Here is a 23390-nt window from a genome sequence, read left to right as displayed (position 1 = left end):
TGTGCTAGAAAAATCCTAAAAATAAAATGTTATCTTGCTGTGTAAATATATGGATAGTTTGTATTTGAACATGTGGTCTTCAATGCCAGTTCCCATTCATGTCATTAAATAGAGAAGACCTGAAAGTGGCTTGGAGTGACCAGAAGTGTGAGACACCCTTTGTACGAGAAACAAGGGAGTAGAGGAGGACTCTTTGGGCAAGGAGTGGGATGACTGGACTGGGGACTGTACAAGAATTAATTGTGTTAAAGGAACAAACAGCTGGTGCAGATCATGGAGTAGGAGGATCCTCACAGAGTCCATGGCTGAGCAGTGGATCTCTTTCTTTAGGGGCTGATGATGGTAATTATGGATCTGAGAAATGGCTGATTGAATTTATAGAAGAAAGTCCACAGAGGGCCCCTGATTCGAGAAGTCAGAACTGTAATTTTTTGGAGTTGGAGGATTATCTTAGGAAGAAGCATTGTGTGCTTACCATTGTACAGATCCCTAGGGACTTATGTAGTGCTGGTTTCTGAACACAGAGTACTGGGCTTTGGTGGCCATTTTCCCTGGTGTGGCTCATTTTAAGCTTTTATGGTGAGTTTGTAGGTCAGTTACCTCTGGCTCTTTAAGAAAAGTAATTTGCTGAGTTCTTTCAACCCTATATGTAGATTTGTGAAAAATCTTTGCCCAGGAGAAGGGAAGGAGCTGATGTTACAGCTTCTGTTGTGTTGTGCTGTTAAGATAAGGCAGAAATTAGAAACCCTGTGGTAGTTTTAAAGATGTAGTAAAGGACTGGAAAATTATATCAATAATTTTTGCAAAGCAGTGGGTGCAATGACAATTTTTTGAATGTGTAGCATATCTGCTTTGCCTGAATAGTAATGGTAGAGGTGGCTAGGTTGCTGCTCTTTCTGATTTGCAAGTTTTCTCTAGGTGTGAATGATACAGAGACAAATGAGCCAAGTTATTAGAATTCCAAGGTCTTTGATAGCTGGCTTTCCACTCTCCCCTACACATGTAATGGCAAATAGCAGAGAATGGCAAGAGCAAATGAGCTCTTCTTGTCCAAAGCTTGATGCAGATTGAAAAGGTCACCTCTTCCACCTCTAAGGTCTCCAGAATGGCCTTCTCAGTGTTAGTGGACTCAACTATTTCAAACGATGCCCTGGTTTAATTTAAAGGAACTTCCACATTTTGGAAAGGGTAAAATAAATGTTTGTTTCTTGCTTGTGCTTCTCTAAATATTCAGCTTAGCCCTGAATGTTGCATTTGAGTTAATAGGATGAAAGAGAGAATCAGGCACAACAAGCTGAAGAAAAACCACAGCTCATGTGTGTCTTAGCTCATGTGTGCCATGTGGTCTGAAGGACTTGGAAGGAATGTAAGTTGAGTGCCATCTTTCTGTGCTTAAGGTCTTTGCTTGGCTGCCTGTAAAAATTTTCAGGGAAGTCACATGTCAGAGTTGCAATATAAATCCAAATAAAACAAACCTTAAAACAAGTCAACATAAAGGATACAGAAGTCAAAACGAAGCCGAATGTGTATCCCTTAAAAAGTAAGAAAGAGTGGGTATTTGGATGAGGATTTTATTAGGAGTTTAGTGTCAAAGTTTCAGTTGCTACAGTTGGACATCAAACTTGCTGTTGGATAAGATCTCCAGGTTTTATCAGGTTTTATATGGGGGTTTTTTTGTGTCTTAACATCTCATGAAGATACAGCACAAGACTTGACACTCATGGGAAATTTATCAAGTAATCTTGGTGTGTTGGTACTGGTCCTTTTGGCTGTTTGATAAACTGCCTTGTTTTATAGTGGCCTATATGTGATCTTGCCTGCAGAGACATTCCAGTTGGAAAGGGTTGGAAGTGCTGCCAGAAATTCTTTGGATGTGGAAATCGCATGCGTGCTCTTTCAAATCATCTTTAGTGGTGGCTCTTTGAGCATCACTGAAAGGCAGGAAACCTGCTGCTCCCCTCTTCCTTTTCCTCTCAAAGGTTAAAATGACTGTGAGCATATAGAGAGTGAATATGAGTGGTTAGAGCAGAACATGTTGGAAGTGAGGGCTTTCTGCTTTCCAAAGCTGTTCCCCAGCTATGTTATTTGCTACAGAGTTTACATTCTAGTAAAATTATTAGCTTTCTTCTGAAAGATGTAGAATATGGAGAATTGAAGGATTTAAGAGGAATACTACTGTTGGTTACTCCTCTTCTTTCTATATGGAAGCCATAAAATCAAAACTAGGCTTTGGGTAAAAGAGTTTCATTAAGAGAATTGAAATTTGAGACAGGTAATTGTGTGACCAATAAATGCAGCCTGAGACTGGGAAGGATTTTAAAAAAAACAAAAGCAGAAACCAAAAGAAGACTCGCTTCAGGTCATCAGCTAATGAACTGTAGAAACCTGGAAGAAATTCCATACTCAGATGCAGTTTTGCCTTGTTGGCACTTGCTTTGTGGTATTACTTTGCTCTGAGGTATTTGGCATATCCTGCTGGATTAAGTGTCCCTGGTTATCACTGGGTTTTGTGGCATGATAACTTCCAAATAGGCTTTTAATAGGCTGCCATTCCTGTCAGCAGGCTGCTCTCAGCTCTTGTAGTCAGCTGTAATTCTTACAACTCGAGCCTTTAGCAGAAGAAAGTCCCTTGCCAGCCAGAAGAGTTATGGTGGTTCTGGTGCTACTGCATTCCCTTGAATGTGAAACAACTCACTATGTTCCTGCTTGTTCTCTAATTCCAGGAAAGCCAATATTTTCAGTGGACATTCACCCAGATGGGACCAAGTTTGCAACAGGAGGACAAGGTAAGTCTGTATACTGATAGGAAGCAGAATTTTGGGTAATAATAATCATCTTGTGCCTCCACAGCACTCAAATTGGTTTGACCCTTTTAAAAAGACATCACTTTTATCTCTAAGAAACAGGTAATTGTGTAGGCTATTAAAATGTGTTGGGAAGTGCTGCTGCTCCTGCAGAAGGCAGGGTTACATGTTCTGATGTCCTTGTCCCCTTGGATGTCATTGAGATAGTAGCTGCTATCAGTGATTGAGTCCTGGCCATATGGGCTAAATTTTCCTTTTCATCTGAAGAGGAACTGGATGTGCAGTTGAGCTTTTTCAGTTGCTAAACAGTAGAGCTATTGGGACAGAAAAATCCAATTATATAAATAGAATAGCTTAAGAAATATATCCAAAAATATTATTTGGTTCACAATAGTGAATAATTTTATGTTGGCTACAATAATTGCAATTTAGTATTTGAATATGTATCTTTTCTCTTTTAAAATACAGTTTTATTACAAGTAGTTGTCCTTATAGTTGGTATCAGTTATGTACAGTATGACTTTTGTACTAGGCTGTATAAATTTATTTTTAATAGATGCAAGAAAAATAAAGCACTTCTGAATTGGTCTAATTATATCAAAGTGACATCTGTATTCAGATGTTTCCAAAGTCCCCACTGCAGTCATGCCTACATTTCCACATCTGTTCTGGAACTGAGATTAATTGGAATAGCTTTTTTTGCATGTATTTAGAAGGGGATGCTTTTTGGTCTCTTACAGGTCAGGATTCTGGCAAAGTTGTGATCTGGAATATGGCTCCAGTCCTGAAAGAGGAAGATGAAAAGAATGAAAATATCCCCAAGATGCTTTGTCAGATGGACAATCACTTAGGTAACAAAGTTGCTTGGTTGGGTTTTTTCCTTACCGACTATTGGTAATTTGCCAAAGCCTAAGACTGACATGTCTGTAATTCAAAAATCATCTGTCCAGTGGTGAAGAATCAATGAAACACTGCAGAGTGGTCTCATACTTTGGCTGTATACTTTTCAAGATATTCAGCAGAAAATGTTGTTAAAATGTAAGGAAATGTGCTGAGGACTGTAGATACCTTTGGAAATCTCCTTTTTTCAGCTCTGGCCATAAAATATTTGATAATGCACATTCTGAGAAACTGGGAGCTTTGAAGGAAAGGATAGGAGAAGTAAGTGTAAAAGATGCATCACGTGAAGTATATTTGTTATAGTTTTAAATTATTACATTGATTACATTATAAATCATTACATTTGAAATTAGTGTGGTCACCTGACAAGTTGTCCCTTCTTTTCTTGAAAATATACCTTTCCTTCTTTGCCCTCTTAATCCCACTTTATTTACCAGAGTAAGTTTCCTTCATTAGAGGAATATTAATCTTTATTCCTTCAAGCCTCTTTTGGTGACACTTTTTTAGATAAGGAATAGGGGGTTTTAGGTAAGAAATTCCTCAGCTGCTCCTGAAAGATAAGTACCAATTCATTTATCTAAAGCAGACAGAGTAACTGCTTTGAGTGGAAAAAGCCCACTTAAATCCTAAATGTCTCCTGTCAAGTTTTGCTTATTTGTATTATAAATCCTTTCTGCAGTCCAGAACCACTTATTCCCATATTTCATCTTGCAAACTTTCTTTTCTGCCTTTCAGCTTGTGTGAACTGTGTGCGATGGTCCAACAATGGCCTTTACTTGGCTTCGGGGGGAGATGACAAGTTGATTATGGTGTGGAAACGAGCTGCGTAAGCATCTTTCTTCCTTCAGCTTTAGATTTCGTTTCAAGTAGGTCACTCTGGGACATCTTAGTGCTCCCTCCCCGTGCTGGCCTTCGGTGAGCTCAGTGCTCCACCTGGTGTGTAAGGAGCTGAAAGCTGGGACACCAAAGCGCTGGGGTTGGAGATGTGGAGGGTGTCTGCCTGGGCAGCCTCTCTCCTCTGGAGGAGCTGAGACCTTTTCTTCTGTCCTTGAAGAAAACTGGTGGGATTTGAAGAATCACTTGAAATGTTACCATTTTAGGCTATCCATAGAAATTCTACATTTTTTTGAGGCTGATTTTTTAATAATTGGAATTACTCTCTCTAAAAAAAATACTTTTTTTTCCCCTTCCATATTGTAGGAATAACTGACTATAAAATAGAAGTGTACTGTGCAGCTGATTTTCTTTAAAAAAAGTGAAGAACTTGTGGTGGTTCTTTTTATAACTGTTTCTATTTTAATTAGGTACATTGGACCTAGCACTGTGTTTGGTTCTAGTAGCAAACTTACTAATGTTGAGCAGTGGAGGTGTGTGTCGATTCTCAGAAGCCATTCAGGGGGTAAGTTTAAAGGTGTTGAATGAACACAATTTGCATGTGTTTGGAAAAAAATTGCTTTTCAGCATCACATTTTCTTGTTTGAAATATATATATTTGGTGGCAAGTCAGTAACTAATTTTAAGAGCAACAATGAAAATTTAAAAAAATAGAATCTTTAATGAAATGCACTTTTCATACAAAGCTTCTGGCAAGTGTGGTATGTAGGAGAAAAATTAACAACTAAAGAAACTTATATTTTGCTATTTTCTAGCTTAAAAATGAATCTGAATAAAGGAAGCTAAACTCTAAAGGTTCACACTAGCACTGAATAATCTGATTGGCAGAAGACCATGTTTTTGTAAACCAAATAATATAAATATTTATTTAGAAGAAAAATATCTAAAGAGCAATGCAAAAGTGGAATAAATAAATAATTTCAAATGTATTTTGCATCTGCTGATACGAGCTGTGATTAAAATCAAGATGGAAATCACTTTGATCACTCCACGTGTGTTGGATCTAAGTGAGTGCATTGTAATAGCTTCTGTTACTTTTTCATTCAAAATGAGACAAAGTTCTTTGTGCTGGCTTTAGTACTTCCTACAATCACTAAACATTGCATTCTTTCCCTTTTGTTTTTTTTTTCTTGACCCCCATTGAACATTGGAAGTTGGGGAGTCTCACTCCCAATGAGTGCTGCTTTCTTACCTACCACTTTAGTGAGGTGATAATAATTTCTTAGTGATAGCAAGAGATTGTTACAGAGAACACGAGTCCTTTGTAAAAAGACTTCTTGATTTTCTGATTACCATCAATCTCTCAAATAAAAACTTCTTTTTCCCAAACAGATGTGATGGATGTAGCGTGGTCTCCACACGATGCCTGGCTGGCATCCTGTAGTGTAGATAACACTGTTGTCATCTGGAATGCTGTCAAATTCCCAGGTGAGAGCTCTAAAGGTGTGCCAGTATGTAAAGCTTTGTGTCAGTTTTCTCTCCTTGGCTGTAGTTCACTGACTTTTCAAATCTCTAGGAGGGAATGGGTTGTCTGTCTTTTGAGGTGCCACACCTGCAGTCTGGCAGGTCAGTCCTTCTTCCTGGTCTGGATGGCAATGAACAGGGAATTCCACACTGCTGCAGACAGCAGCTGCATTCAGGCTGTGCTGCTGATTTTACATGAAAGTCATGATTGCGTGTGTTTATTTACATGCCATTTATTTTAAGCTGCCGTCCAATATTGATAGCAGAGTTTTTAGACTTTGAAGCTAATTGTGCACCCTCTCAGCCTCTCCTCCCACAGGCTGATAAGCAGGAGTGTGACTGAAAGTAGGTTACCAGGTCTACCAGCCTTGTGTGTCTGTTGAGTCACAACTTTGACTTGGTTCACACTTGCTGCACAAAGCTGGATTAGTTGTGATAATCCTTGGGTGTGGAGGAAAGGGTGAATGTTTAACTGAAACTCCAGTTCAAGTGCTGCTTTCCACAGCTTCAAAGTGCAACTCTGAAGCACTGGGACTCTGCTGCTCTTCCTGCTCTGATGTGTCTTCTAAAGAGTTTTGCCCCTCTTATTCTGGCCAGAATTCTTCTTACCACTTTTTTATATCAGTTTTTTCTTAAGTACAGGTTCCAATTTGGTTGATATGTTCTTTCTACACTAATGGAGGTTATACTTAATATTCTGTTTCAAAAAGATGTACATTTTCTCAACACTCTGCCCTAAGGGAGATAGTGGTGACTACTCTCTATTCTCAATTTTTATGTGCACAGAAATCCTTGCCACTTTGAAGGGGCATTCTGGCTTGGTGAAAGGGCTGACCTGGGATCCTGTTGGAAAGTACATTGCCTCTCAGGCTGATGATCGAAGTTTAAAGGTGTGGCGGACCATGGACTGGCAGCTGGAAACCAGCATCACAAAACCCTTTGATGAGGTACTTCAGAATGTGACTGTTCAGAGTGAATTCCCTTAGGATGAATGAAAACTAGAAGAATAACTCTGATTTTGCACAAACATGAATTAATTGAACAGTGCTGTATCAAGTGAAGCTCTCAGATGGCAGCTTCAAAAGAGGGGAAAAAAGAATTACTTTCTCATAAAAATATGATTGACTAGAGACTCTTATTTCCATTTGTTACTGTGGATGTCAAAGGTTTACATGGGTTATGTAAACAATAAAGCAAATTTCTGGAAATGCAGTGGTTATTCTGGGGAGGTGTGGCACACTGATCACAACAGTCTGACATTCTTCCCTATGCATCTTCCATTGGCCACTGTCAGAAATGAGGTAAGTACTTAGGAGGGGTCTTTGGTCTGGCATCATCGGGCTGTTAGGTGATGACCTTGATGAAGAGATCAAGTTTCTGGGGACAGAAGCTGGTCCTTGGTGAGTGGAGTGTTCTGCAGTGATCTGATTGTGATTAGTGCAATTGCTCTTTGTAATAACCTTATCTGCTTCAGTTCACCTGGGAGCTGGTGTGGCAAAATGAAGTCTCATCATCATCGATAGTGGTTGCTGTGTTGCAGCCCTGCTACTGACTAGGACTGTGATAAATGCTGAGGAAGTATCCAAGAAGATGTAACATTTATGTTTCCTTTAAAAAAGTTCCCAGGATTCCTTTCTCACCTTTTGTTGGGGACTCTTAAGTTACACTACATCACCTGTGTAAAGATGGCCAAGTGCTGAGAATTGTGTGTGAGGTCATTCTTTTATATTCACAGGAAAGTTACTTTGTAATCATTACTTTGTAATGTTACTTTGTAATTCCCTAAATCTGAAATTTAAATAGTTTATAGTACAGGCCCTTTGTTTGCCAAACAGTTTTACAGCTCTGGTATGTTAATTTTTTTTTTCAGTGTGGAGGGACGACTCACGTGTTGCGCCTTAGCTGGTCACCTGATGGTCACTATCTTGTTTCTGCTCATGCCATGAATAATTCTGGACCCACTGCTCAGATCATTGAGAGGGATGGATGGAAAACCAACATGGATTTTGTAGGGCATCGGAAGGCAGTTACAGTAGTGGTGAGTGAGTGATAGTGACTGATCCCTGAAGTTAAAACTTGTATGTGCTTTTTGATAATTTTATGTATACATGGCACAAGAGGTGAAGATGGGTGTCAAGATTAGTAAAGCAAATGCATGGTCATGATTAAAAAATCATGTCAACTTTACATGTTGGAAGCATTTAGGTTGCTCTCATGATAAGAGAACTGAATGTAAATGAACGAGACAAGGGGGAATACAGGAGATGTTAGGAATGTCAAACATCAGCTGTGTTGGCTGTTCAGTGACTTGATTAAAATGATTTAGGTTTCTAGTGGATTTCTGATCCCTAATAAAATTAATATTGTTTGCCTTTCCTGTGAAGGCATTAAGAAAGCCTCTGCAGCTTTTGTTGTTGCTCTTACGGAGTCTGGTTCAGGACTTTATTTATATGATTATGATTTTTCACTCTTAAGTGGAAATTTTGCTTTGAAAGCAGAACTCCTACTAAAATGTAATTATATGATAAATTGAATGATTAAATTTGGGCATCTCATTTGTTTAGAAATTCAATCCAAAAATCTTCAAAAAGAAACAAAAGAATGGGAGCTCTACCAAGTCAAGTTGTCCCTACTGCTGTTGTGCTGTTGGTAGCAAAGATCGATCTCTTTCTGTCTGGGTAAGTGGTTTCTTTGCTGCCTTTGAGCTAATGTGGTCATTGGATAACTTGGGGGTTTAGCACAAAGGTCACATGTACTGCATTAGGTCTTATATTTAGTCTCATGTTTAGGGTTTTTTTGTCTCTGTTGTTACAGGTTTGGCTGGGGGGGAGGAAGTGGATTGGTGTTAGTTGATTTCTTTAAAGGCAAGAGCAGTTAGAAGCCAGTGGCAGAGTGTGCCCTGGTAAGGGCGAGCAGCTGTTAGAGGATAAGACATTTTACCACAGTTAATAAATGCAACTTTATTTTCTTCCTTTTACTTGTCTTCTGTCTTTGTAAAGGAAAGGGATGTGAAAGTGAATGAGCTTTTTAAGTCTTCTTTCAAGTTTTTGATACCTAGTTTGAGTTTCACATTAAAATCTACGCTAAAAGTTTTATTCTGGCTAAGAGAAGAGTAGCTATTTTCACATTTTTAAATGCAACTGAAAAATACAGGGAATCAATTTAACTGATTCGCAAAGCTTTGTGATGAGAACTCATGCCAGACCACACCAATTGCTAACTGCAATCTACTATTTATAGATTCCAGTGTGACATTTATCCATCAACCTCTGGATGCATAACTAAATCTGCTTCTGGTAATGGCTACCAGTGCATACCCCTTTCAAAGTATCACTCAGTATATTTTACGTTCTATTTATATTATGAAGATTTCATTTGGAGTGGCTGTTGGGGTGATAGAAGGTAGTAAAGAAATGCAAAGTTATAGGCTGTCTTTGCTCTGAGGAGCTTAATAAACATATATAGAGCAAAAGACCTATGGAAGCATAAATAACTACTGAAGATGACAGTGACACTGCATCTGTCAACCTGTGAGCATAGAACTTCCCTGAATGAACCTCTGCTTCATTTCAGTTGTACTATACACTAGAGATTTGAAGTCCATTGGTTTGACATTAAAGAGCTTAGAATGTCTAATTTAGAGTTATTATAGGTTATTGGAGTTTTTTATTCAGTTCTTTATTACTAAGCTGGTTCTTTAGTGCAGAGAAATCCTCTTTAAGAGTAATTATGAGTCAAATTCCCTTTGCTCTTGATAGGTTTCACTTTCTCAGACAAGTAGTCTGAGTGAGGACATGGAAACCTCATCTGTTTTCTGTCCTCTTGTGCTGGCAGTTTGCAGCATCCTTATCTCAGTACAGCTTAGAATAGAAGCTGTCTTTTGCATCTGTGGAATTGCTTTTGGAGTGGCAGAGAGTGTTTTATGACTGTGGTGTAAAGGCACAGTTGATTAAGAAATTCAGTCTGTATTTCAGAAAGGAGAGGTGAATGTCAGCTGATCTTTCTGCAGAGCTTTTCTGTCCCAGCCCTGGAACAGGTGACTTGGTGCTTCAGATGCACCACCAGGCATGCAGCTGTTTCCTGGCCAGATCTTGTTCAGTGCATGTTGTGAGGCTCTGGGAGAGTGTTAATGTTCCACACTATGTGTAGCAGTGTAGAACTTCGACATTTCTGAGTCTTGTTTCTTGTTTTCTTAAGCTCACGTGCCTGAAGCGACCTTTAGTTGTCATACATGAGCTGTTTGACAAGTCAATCATGGACATCTCCTGGTAAGTTGACTTCTTCTGTTTGTTATGGAAGCCAAAGCATTGTTACCAACTTCAGGTGTACTTATTAGGTGGAAATGCTTAAAAGCAGTACAAGCAGTACAGACTGAGGTTGTTGGAGCACAAGTAATTGGTTGCTGAAGGTTTTGTTGCTGCTGCAGCATCTTTGATAATAATAAGACCAACTAGCACGTGGTCACTTGAGATTATTGACTGAACAAATAGGAATGTGTTTGGAACAAGACACAGTAAAATAGCTGTGGAATGAGATCCTACTTGTTATGATTCTCTGACATAGGTTGTCTTAATTCTGTCACATCTGAAATTCGCCTTTAATAGTTACAACAATCTCTTGGTGGGTTTATACTGTGAATTTTAAAGCTAACAATTGTGTAACTTCCTGGCTTCTATGTGCCATATGTGGATTTTGCCATAAAGCTCAGTGAACCACAATAAAACGTTTCCAAAACCAAAACATTTTTCCTTCATTAACAGATTAAGGCTAGAAAGCCAGCAAGTGGAATATTTCATGAGAAGTACTGCTATTGTTCTAGTACAATAGCTTTGAATAGTTTAGTTTTCCTGTAGTGTTTTTTATTTCTCCATCTGCAATTTGCACATTTTTCATGGCATGAAGTCATTGGGAGTAATAGCTAGTTAACATGTTGCAGTTTCTGAGGAAATGGTTCTGTGGGATATTTGAGAGACAAAAGATCATCAGGCAGCTTGATATTTTATATCCATCTAAAATAAGAATTACAGCCATTACTTTGATTTTTTATATATGAAATGGATAGCTAAAATGTTAATAATATGGGATGTTCCCAGGACATGCTCCATTCTGAAAACAGACTGATTAAATTCTGAGAAACCTGATACTATTATATTGCTATATCTGTATAATTTCTATTTTAGAATTTTAGACTTGGATCTATCAACATAATATCTGCAAATGATTATGTTTTCATGGAACAATTGCTTGGATCCAGAGGTCAATAGGAGCTCAGCAATTTTCTCTGCTAAGCAGGCAGAAAACTCTCAACACGATTTTACTGTTTTCTAGTTTGAAGTACTATTGGTGTACCTTGTTTTATGGTGCTGAGGCTGATTTCTCTGGATGTGATGCTACCAGGGCACCAGCTGCCACAAAAACAGGGGTTTCCAAATGCCTATAGCTGTGGTACTTGTAATAGATTTTTAATAACTTGGATAGGACTTAGGAGCTATGCCAGCTTTCCTTTCCTCTTCCCTTCTGTATAACATTTTATCTGTAAGCCACTGTGTCACTGTTTCTGTCAGTTCTGTACTTAAAGTGTCTGGGGTAGAAGTCAAAACTTATCAAGTATTTTTTCAAATGGGCAATAATAGGTTACATATGCAAGATTATAATTCTATTAAGATAGAAGGTATCGCTTCTCCTCTCTCTTTTTGTTAAGAAAACCTGACCTCCAAAAGAGGGTTACTGTGTATCCACAAATAATCACATATGCAGTTTGCTTAAAAACCCAAATAATGAACAATAACAAAATCAAACCTGTGTTCTTGCCTAGTACCAAGATTTTTGGCCTGCTTGTCAGCTGAGGGCCCCTTTCTTCACCCACTTCCATTAGCACAAAAATTTTGTTCATCTATTGAAGGAAATGTGTTTCTATTTTTCTCTCACTGTTCATTGTGAACACTATTCTGGTTTACCCCTTCAGAAAGGTTTTCTGGTGCTGCTCATGCCATGGGCAGATGTGTTGTCATCCTTGTGCAGTCTGCAAAGGAGCATTGGCACAGAGACTCTGCTGCCTGCCATCCTGTCTCCTCACTGTCCCATTTCTTTAGTTCCATGAGTTAGTGCTGTGATAATAAATCTTCAAATGAGATTTTTATTGAACAATCCATCAGATTGCTACTCTGCATGAATGAAAGAGATTAAAAACAAAGGTGGACTTTAATTTCCCTCAGGACCCTTAATGGACTTGGTATCCTGGTGTGTTCCATGGATGGATCAGTGGCATTTTTGGACTTTTCCCAGGATGAGCTTGGAGATCCACTCAGTGAGGAGGAAAAGGTACAGTAAGCACTCAGAGAACCTTTGATCATATTTCAGGGATGGATTGATTCAATTAAAATACTGGCCTGTTTATAGAACTCTGTAGTAACTGATTTCCATATTATAGAAAATGTGTTGCTCTTGTCTGCTTTACAAATCATTTAAAAAGAGTAATCAAGAAGTGAATTTGTGGTATTAATTTCTGTTCTGGAAAGAATTTGGAAAACATTCACTTGCTTACACATCATTATACATCTGAAGTAATTATTTGGCCAAGGAAACAAGAAGTGGGTGCTTCAAAACACTATAAAATTACTCTTTCACTTGCATATATGCAAGTCTTTTAAAACTGATTGATTGCTTTTGGCTGTTTTTCCTCTCATTGCTATTAGCAACTAGAGCTTTGAATTTCATTTATTTTACATATTGATTTAGTGTTAGTTGAAAACACCAAGAAAAAAAAAATCTGGTGGATAAATGATACAGAGGGCATTTGATGGATTCCATTAGATTTGTGTGATTCCCTTGTATTATATCAGTGATGTCATGGTAGCACTTGTACTCACTCGCATCTTTAACACCCACAGAGCAACATTCACCAGTCCACCTATGGCAAAAGCCTGGCTATCATGACTGAAGCTCAGTTGTCCACCACCATTATTGAGAATCCAGAGATGCTCAAGTACCAGCAGAGACAGCAGCAGCAGGGGGATCAGAAGAACACCTCAATTCGGGATGGCTCTGGGAACTCCACAGCTCCCAAAGTGGCAAGCATGGTTAATGGGGAGAGTCTGGAGGACATCAGAAAGGTAGGTGCTCTTGGGCACTGTCAAATGCTGAGTCAATAAATACCCAACTGTTGGGGAAGAACCAGTTTCTGTTCCTTTATTTGTGTTGAATGGCACCTTTCAGCCTGTGTATGGCCCAGCTGATCAACTTGGGGGTCATTTACTGGGACTTGTTAAAAGTTAAATGCTTTTAAGCAGAAGTAAGGCTGTGTGGAAGCAGGCTTGTGGATATTTCTCTGATGGGTGCAAAATTCTTGGTGTGCAGAATGGAAACCAAGAGTAGCTAGTGACAGAAAAGCTGTACAACTGTTTCAGTTTCTTAATGAAAGAGGTTGAAAGCATTATTTAATTCTGTCCTAAACACAGAACACAATGTTTAAAGATTTGATAAGCGCAGTGTTTTACACTTGATTCTGAAGTGGAGAGCAGATTACATCCTCCACAAATGCCCTTTCTACAGATGGATAGATTGAAAATTGGAAGTGTTTGTGTATATGGGAAAAAGTCTTTGCTAACAGATTTTTAATTGAGGTATCTCTTCTAATATATCTATTCTTGTCAGTTAAAAAAAATTGAAATAGCATTTCCCATTTATCAGAAATTATGATAAAATGCATTTTCCAACAGAATCTCTTAAAAAAGCAAGTTGAGACGCGAACAGCAGATGGTCGGAGAAGGATCACACCTCTCTGCATAGCTCAACTGGACACTGGGTATGTTTGAGAGTAATCTTTAAAATCCTTTCTTACCTTCTTCTTTTTTGCTTTTTTCCTGTTCCAAACTTGGCATTTTCTGTCTTAGGGCATCATAAAGCCCTTACTGGAAATAAGTGTGTATCCCTGTGAAATACAGTTTCAACCAGTGTCCTTTGGCCGTAAGATTTCACTTCTAATAGATCAGGCTAATTCTCATTATTTACTGTTGTAGGTGAACAGTGCTCTTAAGTGTTGTTGATTCATATCTATATTAGTAGCAGCTTTCATATCCTTTGGACATGAGAAATTACTCTGGAAAGTAATTGAGGATTTATTTAGGTTGTGTGTGAGTATCTGCATGTGGAAAAAGGAAGAATGGAATAAATATTTTAGCTAAAATTACTATTTTTGAATTATCTTCAAAGTGATTTTGAGAAATGTATTTGTTGTTTGTCTTTCTGTTTAGGGATTTTTCTACAGCATTTTTCAATAGCATCCCAATATCTGGAACTCTGTCTGGCTCAATGATGTCTTCTCAAAGTAACCAGCAGCTCATGTCACTAGATTCTAACGCAGCAAATTCCCTTAATACTTCAAAGCCTTCTATAGAGCCAACAGCAGCCAGTATAAAACCAACAGATGATGCAGCCAATAAAGATGGGTCAGTATTTGCTGTTCGGTTTTTCACTTACGTGAGTCTGTTTAGTGTTTAATTCTTCTTTATATTTTTATAATGAAGAAATTGTTAAAGTGGTTTCCTTACTGCAAAACCCCAAGAATCTAACCTTCCTTAAAACACTTGAGATTTTATTAGTGTTTGGTTACTTTACATATTGATAAATCAGGAATGGATAAATCCAGGTGCATAGTTCTAGCAGTGAACTTCAGTGCAGTGAAGTACACTACTGATTGCTTTAACAAAATGACTTGCTTATGGATTGGTGAGTTGCCATTAGTGAACAATAGGTGTTCTAGTAGTGTAAGTAATGAAACCTACTTTACATCAGATTCTGACCTGTGTCCTCTCTTCAGACATGGTGATCCTTTTTTCCAGTGTAACAACCCCATCAGAGCACAGTGACATTGACTTGTCAGTGCACATGTGCTGAGGGGCCAGTGTGTCTTTCAAATTAATTACAGAACAGCTGAATTTTACTTGCATTTCCCTCAGTGGTGGCACTGACATGACTTCTTCTCAGTGTGTTTTTATAGCATGTGTAGCAGCACAGTGTCATTGAAACCTCTAGTTCTCCATCCAATTCAGTTGAAATTGGCCACAGATTTAAAAATGAGCGGGTGGACTATGAGAAATGATTGATAGATGAAACTACTAAGTATCCTTTTCTTTGTAAATTGTACTTCTAGCAGCTTTTTAGTACAAGCATCAGTTATTTTAGAGCCATTCATTCTCTGAATTCATTCTCTGAATGGATTGAAAAACCTCTAAAGTAAACAGCCATTGAAATAATAGATCCCAGAATGCTGTAGTGTGGGGAAAACACATTCCTTTGCCCTAGAGTTATGCTTGGAAAGGCCTAATAATCAGGTTGGATTTTTCAACGACAAAATCCAAAGCTGGCATAAATTGTTTCATCCCAAATTGTTTGATTGATAAACAGTGAAATATAATATTGCAATGGAAATACTTGGTAACCTGAACAAGGGGTAAAAGCAGGAACCCCTGTGATCATTTTAAAAAGTGATCCTTTCATAGTAAGTACCAGCTGAAAGTATAATTTCCTTCCTGAATTTAAAAATCACAATTCATGAATTAGGGTCTTTTAATCCAGATATGTGGCCACATGAAGCTCTGAGCTCTGATGTGTATCACAGACAGCTTTTTAGGATAGGCAAAGTTTGCAAAACACTGGTGCATGAAGGAGTGGAGAAAGAATATCATCACTGATTGTGTACTTGAGTGAAAGCTTTTCAACATGGTTTCTAGGCAGTATCATGAGTGCTAGTTTTTATGAGCAATGCAGCTTACCAGTACTAAATTTTTCCATCCTTCTTTTGCTATCTCTTTTCTTGACAGTGTAAATGCTACCTCTGCCTCAGCTGCTCCTTCTGCATCGTCTTCCTCTGTGTTGACAACTCCATCCAAGATTGAACCTATGAAAGCGTTTGATTCCCGATTCACAGAACGATCCAAAGCCACCTCAGGGACTGCTGTTGTAACAAACACCAATCAGACTGTTGTGGACAGGTAAGACTTTGCCTGGGGAGGGAGGAAGGGAAGGATGCAGAGTTGAAACATCAATTCTGTGGTGTAGATGTCGCACTGCTGACACTCTAGAAGTTGTCTTGGGTGCCTTCCACTATTGGAAGGAAGGGGGCAGCTACAAATAGGTAAATTCTGTGTAGTGTTTTCTCTTTGTACATTTGAGCTTGGCATTTTGGTATCAAGCAGATTCTCCAAGATATTTCAAGTTAAAACTATTGTAAGAGGCTGTTTGTGCACATGCTGTGTGGCTGAGTGCAGCTGGACTCCTCAGAAGACAAAACCAGACAAAAATAGCCAGGCTGCATCTCTGTACAAGAGAGATTCACTTCAAGATAAATTACCATACATGTCAGTAGATGACCTCTCATCATCATAGATGCAGTTATATTTCAATTTTATGCCTTGAAGGCATGCAGAGAAGATTCTCTGATTTTAAAAGGTTTTGGCTCTGGATCCATGTGATTTAGGGGAAAAAAAAAAAAAGGCATTTTATTTTGTGACATAGTGTTATGGCATAAATATTCCTGTTTCACCAAAACAAATGATAAAAAAAGATAGCAATCTTGAGAAAAAAGTATGTAGTTCCTCAGTTATTATCAGTAAAACGTATTTTTATACATCAGTATTTTTATGTCAATGAGCTTGACCATGCAATGCAGAAGCAAGATGTATTAAATTACTCTCCTAATTGCTTCTAATGTGTCAGTGAAAAATGGATAAAAGTGTATTGTTTGGCATAATTCAGATGCCAGAGAAAAAAGGTTTGGATTATGCAAGGTATTTCTCTGAAGCCAAGTAGTTAAGGAATAAGTGGCCAAACAAGTGTGAGTTAATACCCAGCTCTTGGAGGGAAGGGGAAGAGCATGATTAAATGACCTGTTTTAGGGTATAATGGTTAACAAGAGAGTTCACAGGGATTGTACTTTGCATTAGTTCTATTATATTTACTTATATAGGGGCAGGGACCTATTGGAGCAAGCCCAGAGGAGGCCACAAAGATAATGGGATAGCTGGAGCAGCTCTGCTGTGAAGACAGGCTGAGAGCTGGGGCTGTACAGCCTGGGGAAGAGAAGGCTCCAGGGTGACTTCATTGCTGCCTTCCAGTGCCTAAAGGGGCTGCAAAACAACTGGGGAGGGACTTTGCACAGAGGCATGTAGTGACAGCACAAGGGAGAATGGCTTCAAACTGAAAGAGGACAGGTTTAGGTGAGACATTAGTAAAAAAATCCCTTAGTGTGAGGGTGAGAGACACTGGAACAGGTTGCCCAGAGAAAATGTTGATGTCTCATCCCTGGAAGTGTTCAAGGCCAGGTGGGATGGGGCTTGGAGCCACCTGGCCTAGGGGAAGATGTCCCTGCCCATGGCAGGGGGTTGGAATCAGATGGTCTTTAAGGTCTCTTCCAAGTCCAGCCATTCTGTGATTCCACAGTTGTTTTCTGAAATGGAAGCTGGAGCAGTGAACTCGTGTATGGTTTGCAGATACACATTTTGCAGCAGTCAGAACTGCACAGAACAACTTCTGGGGGTAGACAACAGAATGACAAAAGTTCCACATGAATAAGCTGAAAGTCTAATGTCCACTGAAGGGGAAAAGATTAACTACTTTTGCATCTTAGAGTGCTGAATTATTTGTATCAGCTCAGGGAAAGAGATCTGATGGTAATTGGAACTGAATGCTAAAATAAAGTTGCTATTTCCAGATTTATCCCATGGCTAACTGCTGGTTTGATTAATTTTCTTTAAAGGGGAGAATATGTCTGATTGGTTCACATATATACTGCACATTGTACTTCTGAAAAGGGTTTGCCAAAGCTCTTCAGCCTCTTCCTCCTGTCTTTGTACATTTTGAAATTCACTCAGTGAGGGCTAAGAAATATCACCTTATCTGCAAGGAGGCAATGTGTAAGATACATGACAACTTTTGGAATCAGCTTTTTTTTTACAGACCTTTATTTTACAGACTGAAGGATCAGAATTTAATTAAAGACAATAAACCCAAGGATATTCTGGAAAGCAGCAGTGACAGTGAAGAGAAGATTCCAGCTGTTAAACCACTCACTGTACCCAAACGGAAACTGGAACTTGAGGGAGAAACAGTAGAAAAGAAGAAAAAAGGGAGGCCTCGGAAAGACTCCAGACTTGTACCAGTAACTTTAACTGTTCAGGTGAAATATAAAAGATTCATTGTGGCTTTCAAAGTTCACTTAATAAAATCAGTCCCGTGTTGACTTGTTCCATCAGGGGAAACACAAGTACTAGCAGTCCCTCAGAATTTTTAGCCATCCCTCTTCCCTGCCTTTAAACTTTTTGGTTTTAGAATTTAAACTCAGAAAAAGCAGGTGCACATGACGTGGCAAATGCATTTATCTTTTATGTAGATATGTAGCTACTTACTAAAGGTCCCAGCATGCTCAGTAATGCTAACCTGCCACATGACTGTATAGCATAAAATGAAATGCCATCAGTTTTTGGTGGTGTATGATGGAGAGTGGTCCAAGAACAAGAAAGTGACTTGGATATGGTGACTTAAATGCTCATTAATTTCCTCAGAACCCTAAAGTAGTTGCATTAGAATTTCCATCATTTTAGGGCCTATAGATACCTGTGCTTTCAGTATCTAGAACTTAAATTTTCCATGTAATATACTAGAATTTTCATGAATTAGTTGCAGCTGAAAATAGGGGTGTTTAAAAAAAATCGCTTAAAGTTTTTGTTTTTCTTTGATTCTTAGAAGCTATATTAAAAAACTTGTATTCATACAACTAATTGGAACAAGACTAATATTTTGCAATTGGCATTATTGGGAATTTTAAGAAAATTCTTTTTCAAATCAGTCTATTTCGTAGAATTTATTTGGTTTTCACTTTTGTAATAGAAAAATGTAACAATTTCTGCAATTTCTTTCCAGTCCCCAGCTACACTGGCCTCTGAGAAGGATGCTGCTTGCATCTCTGCACCAGCATTAGCACTTAAACTGCCAACCCCAATCCCACAGAAAACGTTTACTTTGCAAGTAAGTGGATTATAAGGGAAAAAAATAATACTTTTAAAACAAACAAAAACATCCTGTTTTCTTTTAAATATCCTATGGTTATTCACATCCTTTGATGCATGAATGTTTGAATGCCTGTATTTGTTCAAGCAAGCAAGATGGTAACGCTTTAGCTCCTAAGAATATGTCTGTATGAGTAAAGATAATGGCAAATCAGCTAAAAATAGGACACTTCTGAGCCAGCTAAACTCCAAAGAGGAGTGAGTACCTCTGGTTCATCAGTCCCTCCTCCTGGTTAGCCAGTGTGTGGTGGAGATAAGAGTCTCTGGGGGGAGTGGCTGCTGCACTGTCACTGCTGTTGGGAATTCACCTCAGAGGAGTAAAACCAGGGCTTTTCTGAGAGCTCTCTGGAGGTGCTCTGCATCTCAGCAGGCTGGCAAACAGTAATATTTTAGGTATTTATGAAACAGTTTTTAGGTGTGTTCAGACTGTGGTAGTGTGGTTCCAGTTCAAGACTGTGGGGAGACTGGGCACATACAGACTTGACCTGGTGCCCATAAGTAGGAAGCAGAGACAGACTAGCACAGCCTTTCTTTATGTTTGGTGCTTCAAATACAAAGAAATTACTTGTGTTTTAGGCAAGGCTGATTTTCAGAAGTCTGCTTCTTTTGAAGTGCCATGGTATATTTTGAAGCCACATTAAACAAAGAATGCCATATTTAAATCTGTTCTTAAAGATTGCATTGTTTTGGTTCCAATAGTAGTTGCAGCTTTTTTGAGGAGTTTGTTTCCTCTTCCAAAAATTATTTCATTTTTTTTCTATTTCAGATAAGTTCAGATCCATCAATGTACCTTGAAGTGGAGAATGAAATTACCACAGTGGGGGGCTCAAAGTTGAGCAGGTTAAAGTGTAACCGAGAAGGAAAAGAGTGGGAGACAGTCCTCACCACCCGAATCCTCGCTGCAGCAGGAAGCTGGTAAGAGAGTAACTTTTGGAGGAAGGAGGCCCTGAAGGCAAGAAGACATTTTTAGGTGTACAAAAGTACAGTTTGCAGTTGTTTTTCATAATAAATATTTATGGGCAAAAATGTGCACTGCTCTTGGTCTCAGGTTTTGCTTCAAGTATTGACTCTATGCAGTCTTAAAACATCACAATTTGCATTAGCCGGTTATAACTATTTTCCTGTATTTTCACATTTCTCCTTTAAATTTCTTCATTAAAGTTGACTAAATCATAAGTGACAGGTTTTCAAGTGCTAACTATTAAAGAATGAAAAATCTGAAATGGCACGTTTGGTCATGTCAAAGTATTTTCCTGAGTACCTGAGTATTTTGCTATTTTTCCTCCCAATTTTTCTCATTTTTGCCTAATTCCAACTTCAGAGTTTAAACTGGAAGTATATTTCTGAAGTCTGAGCCCTGTCTAGGTCTGAAAAGAAGCAGCAGATTTTAAAGCTAAATACAAGTACAGGCTTGAGGGAGAGCTTGTGCATAACCCAAAGCTTTACTGATATTTCCAGCTATGCCCCTTGGTCTGTTTAGTTTATCATTCCTCCTCTTGGTATTGAAGATTTTTTCTTAAAGCTGCAATAGTTACTTTTTAGGGAATTTATCCAAGTTATACGATAGCTCAAGAATTCAGCCTGTTTTAATGCTACTTGAATTTGACAACACGCAAATGTTTCTTGTTTGTTGTTTGTTTTTTTCCCAGTGAGATTGTAACCGTGGCCTGTGAGAAACGAACACTGTCAGTATTTTCAGCTTGTGGTCGTCGCCTTCTTCCTCCTATAATATTGAATACACCCATTTCCACCCTGCACTGCACAGGTTCTTGCATCATGGCTCTCACCACTGCTGCTACGCTCTCTGTTTGGTAAGGGCCACGTTGGCTGCAGCAGCTGCCTCAGGCCATGCTCATAGCTACCTTCAGCTGTGTCACTGCTGTTGTGACAGGAGCTTCAACCACACCAGGTCTGACCACAAGTCACTTTTGATTAGAATATGCAGAGTTAACTGGGCAGTTAACCTGTTTCTGTTTCAGCAGAATGCTGTCTCTGTGCTAGGAGAGTCCAGAATATTGAACTTCATTGTAGAGTGACGATAAAGAATCAGCTAGAAGTCACTAGCTTAAGTGCTTGTGATACACATGGAATGGAATGGGAGGGTGGGGAAGAGAAGTATGGATACTTCCATCTTCCATCACACTTAACCAATGAAGCACACGAGTTTCAGAGTTAAAGTACTCCAGTCATTTTCAAGATGCCAAGATAAAGACACTGGTAACTCGTTTACAGTTGTTGAATTCAATCTATTGTCTCAGGCAAGTCAGAGCTCCTAAAGGAGTTATTTGGATCCCCACTATTTGCTTTGTTGTAATGAGGTTTCCTGGTAAATAGTCATAAAAATGTTTCTCTGCTATTAACTTCTGTCTTGCCATAAGGGGTTTGAGTTTGCCAAAATAATTTTGTTGAAGCAATGAAAAATGTCAAAACAACAACAAAAAAAAAGCCCAAACAAACTCCCCAGCCCCTCACTTAGTCATGGGTAGTGAAGAAGTGCATTTGTTAAAAGGTTGGAGTTTTCAGTTGTTTTCTGACTGCAGACTTGTTCTTTTGTCTTTTTCAGGGATGTTCACAAGCAGATAGCCATTGTTAGAGATGAGTCTTTGCAAACAATATTTTCAGGTAAGAAAAAAGTCCTTTAATTACCAACCTTTGAGCCCACCTGTACTATTTAGGGCCATTTATGAATATGCACTAGTTTTGTGAAACCTGAAAAGCCTAAAACAAATAATTTCCCTTCATTATTGTGTAAAAATGGAAGTTCTTGAAATAACAGTGATGACAGTATCAGTGAGTAGCAAACTTGTGTGAGATTCTGTGGCTTATAGGCTGCCTTGCTTCTGAATGTAGAAATTCAGGGTTGTGAAGATCACAAAATAAATACTTAATGTAAATCTGCTATTACAGCAGTTTCTCTGTGTAATTTGCACATTTGTTTCAGTGATGAACAACAACTGATTATCTTCTGATTCATTACTTAAAAATCTTCAGTTTCAATCACTGGAATATCTGGCACAGCACAAATCATCAAAAAAGCAGTGTCTCAGAGTACATTAGCTTCTATTTTAGCTTTAACCCATACTGTACTAACCCAAACTAGCTAGAAAGAAGTTGTATTAGCAGTTTGCAAATGTCATCATTAGAAGTTACATGCACAAGCTCTGGGCTTGGAATATGCTGGGAAATGAGACTCCAGCTATCCCGTTTAAATTGTGCTTGTAGAGAGCACACTTTTCTAAATCTGCTGGGGCTTAAAATTCTAATTTTAATGGGAAAAAGAAAGCTAAAGACTTCTTGGGTTACAAAAGACATGGCAGAATTGCTGAAGATTTTCCCTAGGTAAGGAGAATGTTCCTGATTAAGCCCATGTCCCGTATAAATTGCAGCATCAAGACTGATAATGTATTTTGCAAAATTGATGTTAATGCTGCTGCACTGAGCCTGGTGCTTGCCATCATTAGCTGTGTCTTGACCTTCCTATCAGTGCTTGAGAACAACATTGAACCTTTTTCTGATAATTGATGGTGCATACCATTTTTTACCATTATGAGTCTTTGGCAAGGCTCCAAAATAAACACTTTGGTCTGATTTGACTTTTAGGAAGTGATGCAACTGTCTCTCAGATCTTGCTGACTCAGCACGGAATTCCTGTCATGAGCATGTCTGATGGGAAGGCATACTGCTTTAATCCTTCTCTTTCTACATGGTAAGTCATGGATTATTTCCTGCTTTTGCAACTCAGAGGAACTGACGTGTTCTGATGTACTGGGAAGAAATTGTTCTACCTCAGAGTCATGGAAGAGTCATCACTAAACACAAGAAAAGGCTGCACAAGAGTCTGTATCTTGTTGGGGATAGGCTTTCCCCATGGGAAGGCTTATGTTCCTATGAAAAATTTCTATGGGCAAATTATTTACAGTGTCTTTCCAAAGCAGGTTCTTTGTTGTCTTCCTAAGAAGAAAAAAAACTCCATGTCGTAATCCTAATATAATTGTTGTAATTAGTGTAATGAGCCTGCTGGATGAAAGGGCTTATTGTTTTAACTCCTCTTTAGAATAATTGTTGTTATTCAACTACTCAAAGCAAATCCTCTGGAAAAGGAAAAATACCTTATTTGCTCTTTTTATTAAGGGAGTAAGGAGCAGAGGACAGGCTCTCAGCCATAATTCTGAATTTGCTGCCATTTCTTAATTTGTACCATAGCTTGGGAAATACATAAAACAGCAATGCCTTTAGTCATCATACAAATTTAAACATGATAAAG

At 38.6% G+C, this 23390-nt stretch overlaps 1 protein-coding gene across 5 annotated transcripts in view; it reads left to right on the top strand.

Annotated features, from left to right (window-relative positions):
* HIRA (histone cell cycle regulator) overlaps positions 1-23390 on the top strand; it is a 32420-nt gene that overhangs the window by 4332 nt on the left and 4698 nt on the right. For 2 of the 5 annotated variants that reach the window (XM_066331395.1, XM_066331398.1), the window contains exons 2-21: positions 2724-2786; positions 3545-3655; positions 4440-4530; positions 5009-5103; positions 5931-6026; positions 6849-7009; positions 7933-8100; positions 8627-8740; positions 10260-10330; positions 12278-12383; positions 12953-13174; positions 13781-13866; positions 14315-14509; positions 15884-16054; positions 18018-18237; positions 18981-19085; positions 19893-20041; positions 20776-20937; positions 21690-21748; positions 22727-22832. In XM_066331395.1, coding sequence (XP_066187492.1) covers positions 2724-2786; positions 3545-3655; positions 4440-4530; positions 5009-5103; positions 5931-6026; positions 6849-7009; positions 7933-8100; positions 8627-8740; positions 10260-10330; positions 12278-12383; positions 12953-13174; positions 13781-13866; positions 14315-14509; positions 15884-16054; positions 18018-18237; positions 18981-19085; positions 19893-20041; positions 20776-20937; positions 21690-21748; positions 22727-22832 — 2551 coding nt within the window. Of the gene's footprint in view, positions 1-2723; positions 2787-3544; positions 3656-4439; positions 4531-4572; positions 4766-5008; positions 5104-5930; positions 6027-6848; positions 7010-7932; positions 8101-8626; positions 8741-10259; positions 10331-12277; positions 12384-12952; positions 13175-13780; positions 13867-14314; positions 14510-15883; positions 16055-18017; positions 18238-18980; positions 19086-19892; positions 20042-20775; positions 20938-21689; positions 21749-22726; positions 22833-23390 lie in introns of those variants that run through there. The other 3 variants (XM_066331397.1, XM_066331399.1, XM_066331400.1) reach the window with 2 other exon arrangements.

The sequence above is a fragment of the Sylvia atricapilla genome, chromosome 17 (genome assembly GCF_009819655.1).
Source record: "Sylvia atricapilla isolate bSylAtr1 chromosome 17, bSylAtr1.pri, whole genome shotgun sequence".
Taxonomy (NCBI): Eukaryota; Metazoa; Chordata; class Aves; order Passeriformes; family Sylviidae; genus Sylvia; species Sylvia atricapilla.
This window is presented reverse-complemented; position numbering and strand designations above follow the sequence as displayed.